This window comes from Ailuropoda melanoleuca, chromosome 4, assembly GCF_002007445.2.
Source record: "Ailuropoda melanoleuca isolate Jingjing chromosome 4, ASM200744v2, whole genome shotgun sequence".
Classification (NCBI taxonomy): domain Eukaryota; kingdom Metazoa; phylum Chordata; class Mammalia; order Carnivora; family Ursidae; genus Ailuropoda; species Ailuropoda melanoleuca.
This window is the reverse complement of record NC_048221.1, coordinates 37,666,194-37,670,646: the sequence shown is the minus strand read 5'-3', so window position 1 is coordinate 37,670,646 and position 4,453 is coordinate 37,666,194. Positions and strand designations below refer to the sequence as shown.

Below are 4,453 nucleotides of genomic sequence, written 5' to 3'. Positions count from 1 at the left end.
TTATATACATATATATTCATTCATATATATACACACACACACATATATATTCAATCCACTGGAAAGTAAGCTCACTGAGATGGGGATTTCTTTTGTCCGTATTGCTCACTAATGAATTTTAAGAGCCTAGAACAGTGGCATTTGCATAGCAGACATGCAATAAATATTTATTGAATGTAGAATAAATGCGTACCTAACATTTAGTGCACCTGTACTGTGCACCAGGCATTTGACATGGGTGTTTTCTCATTTACTCCTAATGATGACCCAAGAGACAGGGAATGTCAAGATGCCCGTTTCTCAGATGTAGAGACTGAGCCATAGAGGAACAAGAAGCTTACCAGGTCTGGGGAGAGCTACTGGGTTTTGACTAGGGTTTTCTGACTTGAGAGAGACTGCATTTAACTACCGTGCATGGTACCTCTTGTCTGCTCTGTGTGCAGGCCTCGTGTGCAGCACTGCCACCATTTAGACAGGTGGTAGAAGTGCCTCCAGGGGAGCACCAGCCATTCCCCTCCTGTGTTTTGACTTTACAGAGTGAAGTTTTCCGTTCCACAGTGCGTTGACAGAGGCAGCAAATGGAGGGAATTCAAGAAAAGCTGGCTGGCAGACAATGAGTCCCTGTCACTAGCTAGCTGTGGCTGTGTGACCTTGCACAGTGCCCCCCACACCTCAGCTTCCTCATTAGTCAAAGGAGGAGACAGAGTTAGGATCCCTGCCTTTCCTTCCAGCTCCAATATTCTACTATTCCTGTGACTCCCAGGGAGCTGGATGAGAGTGAAGAGAGAGGACCAGTGGTTCCTAGGCAACCAGTACCCGCCTCACCCATGTTGCCATGGTGATGATGGAAGTTGGGCTGATGGGATTACCAGCTCCTGCTAATTGCATGCGAGAGCTCAAGGTCTCTGTCTCTTGCTTGCTGGCTGGCTCGCTCTTACTTTCTCATTCTTCTAGGAACCGTGGAAAGATCTCCTCTCCTCCATCTGCAACATCCCCAAGGGAGCCCTAGTGCAATGAAAAGCAACTGGAAATGGAGCCTAGCAGTGCCTCTGAGTAGCTGTGTGACCTTGGGGAGGTTCCTCAGCTTCTCTGAGCCTCCATTTCCCCATATGGAAAATGAAGGTGTTGGAATAGGGACCCCTGTCTAAGGCTCTTCCCAGCTCTCAAATCCTTTGATGCCTAGGGAGCATGTCAAGGGAGCAGACCACATTGTTACTAGGCAACCGGCAGGCACCCTGCCCAAGTTGCCTTGGTGACTGGATACTAGAGGGGAGGGGAGTAGCTGCTGCAGCTAATTGCTTAATTATTTATGAGTGCCTCAAGTCCTTTTTGTTGTTTTCGTTGCTAGGGGCTGTGGGGTCACCTTCTCTTCCTCCCTCCTGCTACCCCAAGTCGTCTGAGGTGTGCGTTACGCAGTGGGAGAGCACGTTGGCCTGGATCTCAAGCTACTCACGTTCTAGTCCTGCCTCTGTCATTTCCCAGAGCTGTGGCCTCGGGTAAGTCACCTCACCTCTCTGGGCCTCAGTTTCCTCATTTGTAAAATGGGGGGTTTGCTTGGATAATCTCCATGTTTCCTTTTTACCCTGCTTTTCTAATTCCTGCTCTCCAGTGGCAAAGAAGGAAAGAGGAGGGGAATTTTCCTAATTTTTTTTATCTTCTAAAGATAAGTCTGAAAAGCAGTAACGATAGTAAAGTCTCTTACACATTTCAAACAGGAAGGGGATGAAATTAGGCCCATTGTTCTCTGCTTGCCTCTCATCCTGGCCATCTTGCCTGACCTGTTTTATTAATCTTAAGGTCATTTAACTTTTATGTTTTCATACATCACCTCTTTCCAGAATAGATCTGAGGGGTTCACAGTATAAGATGCATATGTGCAATTAGGCCATTAAAATAAAAACGGGAATAAGTTAATATAAAAATAGTGATGCTGCTTCATTGGTTATTACCAATATTCTGATTAAGCATCAGATGTAATTCTGAGCATCCTGGAAGCCAAAGCAAAAAGAGAGGAAGGTACATAATTGTTATTCAATAAAGAAAAATTGCCAGACTCTTCCTTGTTCTAAATTCTGGAAGCAATTTATCATGTGGTGCTTACTGTCTTTTAGAAACTGCAGATAAAACTTTTAAAATAACCCTTTGTTGTTGACAGTATCGTTGAAGGACAGAAGGAAGAAGCTAGACTAGACAGTCTGATGAGTTCTAATCTAATTAGAAAGCAAAAGTCCCTTCCTACCTTAGACTTTTATGAAGGTAAATATCACTTAATAAACCATTATTTCTTAATCAGTTATATATAAATTCATATAACTGCTTTGCACAGTAATTTAGCAATATGTGTCAAATTTTTTAATGCAGACCAAAATTCTGTTTCTCCAAACTTATCATGAAATAAATTTGTGCTGCTGAAGAAAGACACAGAATATAAAAATGCTTATGGTAGCATTATTTATAAAAGAAAATGACTAAACCACATAAGTCTTGAGGGCTAGTGAATTAAATTATAGTATTTCTTTACAATGGGTTATTTTGCAGCCCTTGAAGAAGAGGTATATGTTTTGATACAGAAAAAAAATCTTCAAATATATAATGTTAAGCAGAAAAGGAGGTGCAGCAATGGTATAAAATGCTTCTATTTCTCTTATAAAAGATATAGATAGGTATACAATTTCTGTATCTAGATATACGCTTTTATGTGCCTACTTGCATTTTTCCGGAAGGAAACTGTTAACAGTGGTTTCCTCTGGGCAGGAAGATTGATAGCCTTGAGAGAGAGGAAGACTTACTATTCACTGCCTTATTTTTACTTCTTAGACCTGTTCATTCTCCAGTTAGAGAGGCAGTAGAGCCTGGCAGTTAAAAACCTAGACTCTGGATTCTGAATCCCTATGTTCAAATCCTGGCTCTATCAATTATTAGCTGTGTGACCTTAGGATTAATTTGACGTCTGCATGCCTCATCTATAAAATGGATAAATCCATAAAATAGTACGTTCCTCATTGGATTGTTGTGAGAATGATATGAATTAATACACTTAGAACAGCCTAAACAATACCATATATGACTTTTCTTAAAAAAATAAAAGGAAAAATTAAACAACCCTGTGTCTAACCAAAAGGAGCCCCAGGATCTGAGAGCTGGAAGGACTTTATACATATGTCACGGCTTTGAGAGTCATATGTTGTATACAAATTATGTTTGAAGCAGGGATCAAAAGCACTGGTCTCATTTAGCTTGTCATTTTGTCTGAACTTGAATACCTTTAGCAAAGGCACCTATCTTGGGATTCACAATAGGCATTTACAATCCCTGAACCTATCTGGTCTTACAGCTCCTGTTCTAGTCCATCCCAGTGAATGCTCAAGCTAAGAGCAGAACATATGCTAGGCCAGGTAGAAAATCTATGAGAAGATGGAACTCTACACCCACAGCTGTTAAAGGCAGGGAGGGGCTGACCAAAATTCAAACATCAAGACGGCATCCATGCCCATGCCAGTTATGACATGCATTCACAGCCACCATGCCTCTTCTCTTCTTTTGAAAGAGAGTGACAGAAGCCTGACAAGGAGCAGTGCCAGGAGGATTCCTCTTACTTTGGACCCAGGAATCTTATGGCCACAGGGATTTCCTCTGTCTTCAGAAGTTCAGAAAGCAGAGGGTTCTGTGTTCAAAAGTGTCTGGATTCCTTCTTCTTTGCAGGTGCTTTGGGGCAAATCTGGGGACTTAGGCTGACTTTGGGAACCTTCCTTTGAACTTGGCCACACTTTGGGCCAGACTTAGTCCTTTACTATAAGCCTATGGTGGCCCTGGAAAGGGTGCGATGGGAGCTCTTTTCCCTTAAAATTAGCTGAGTTAGGAAATGCGCTCACTGTGAGGAATGCAAAACTGACCTATCACAACCTCATGCCCAAGTCAGTGGTTCCTGGCTTGTGTCTGTCTGGCCCTCTCTTCAGGCACTCTTGGGCATTCCAGTCTCTTCATCCATTTGGCCAGCGGTTCCCCTTGCCATCTATCTGTCACATCCAACTGTGCTTCCATCTGCCCTTCCATCCCTCCATCCTCCTCCAACCATCTGCCAGCTTTCCCACCCATCCTTCAGACTGCTGGTATTTCTATGCACCCGTCCTCCCCTCCCACCATGTGCGTCTGAAACTCCATCCACTGGCCCATCCGTCCATCCCTCCATCTTTTGGGAACCCACCCGTCCATCTCACCGGCTTCGGGTCTGGCCGCAGAACCAGCCCTCTCTCTGTCCGGTCCTCTGTTCCCCGACCCCCAGAGCCTGCTAATCCGTGCCCGGCCGCAGCTCTGCCCTCCCCCGCGGCCGGCCGGCCGTCGGTCCCCCGCCCTCCGGGTCCATGCCCGTGCCAAATGGGCCCCGCCGCCCGCAGCGGGTCGGCCGGCTTCGGTCTGGCGGCCCGGCCGGACCGTGACGGCGGCCCGCGGCGCG

At 45.1% G+C, this 4,453-nt stretch overlaps 1 protein-coding gene across 1 annotated transcript in view; it reads left to right on the top strand.

The window, feature by feature from the left end:
* The first annotated feature begins 1,094 nt into the window (after positions 1-1,094).
* EIF4E3 (eukaryotic translation initiation factor 4E family member 3) overlaps positions 1,095-4,453 on the top strand; it is a 41,952-nt gene continuing 38,593 nt past the window's right edge. Inside the window, exons 1-2 of the mRNA XM_019794573.2 lie at positions 1,095-1,122; positions 1,349-1,496. Of these exons, the coding sequence (XP_019650132.2) occupies positions 1,110-1,122; positions 1,349-1,496 (161 nt within the window). The 5' untranslated portion in view covers positions 1,095-1,109. The remainder of the gene's footprint in view (positions 1,123-1,348; positions 1,497-4,453) is intronic.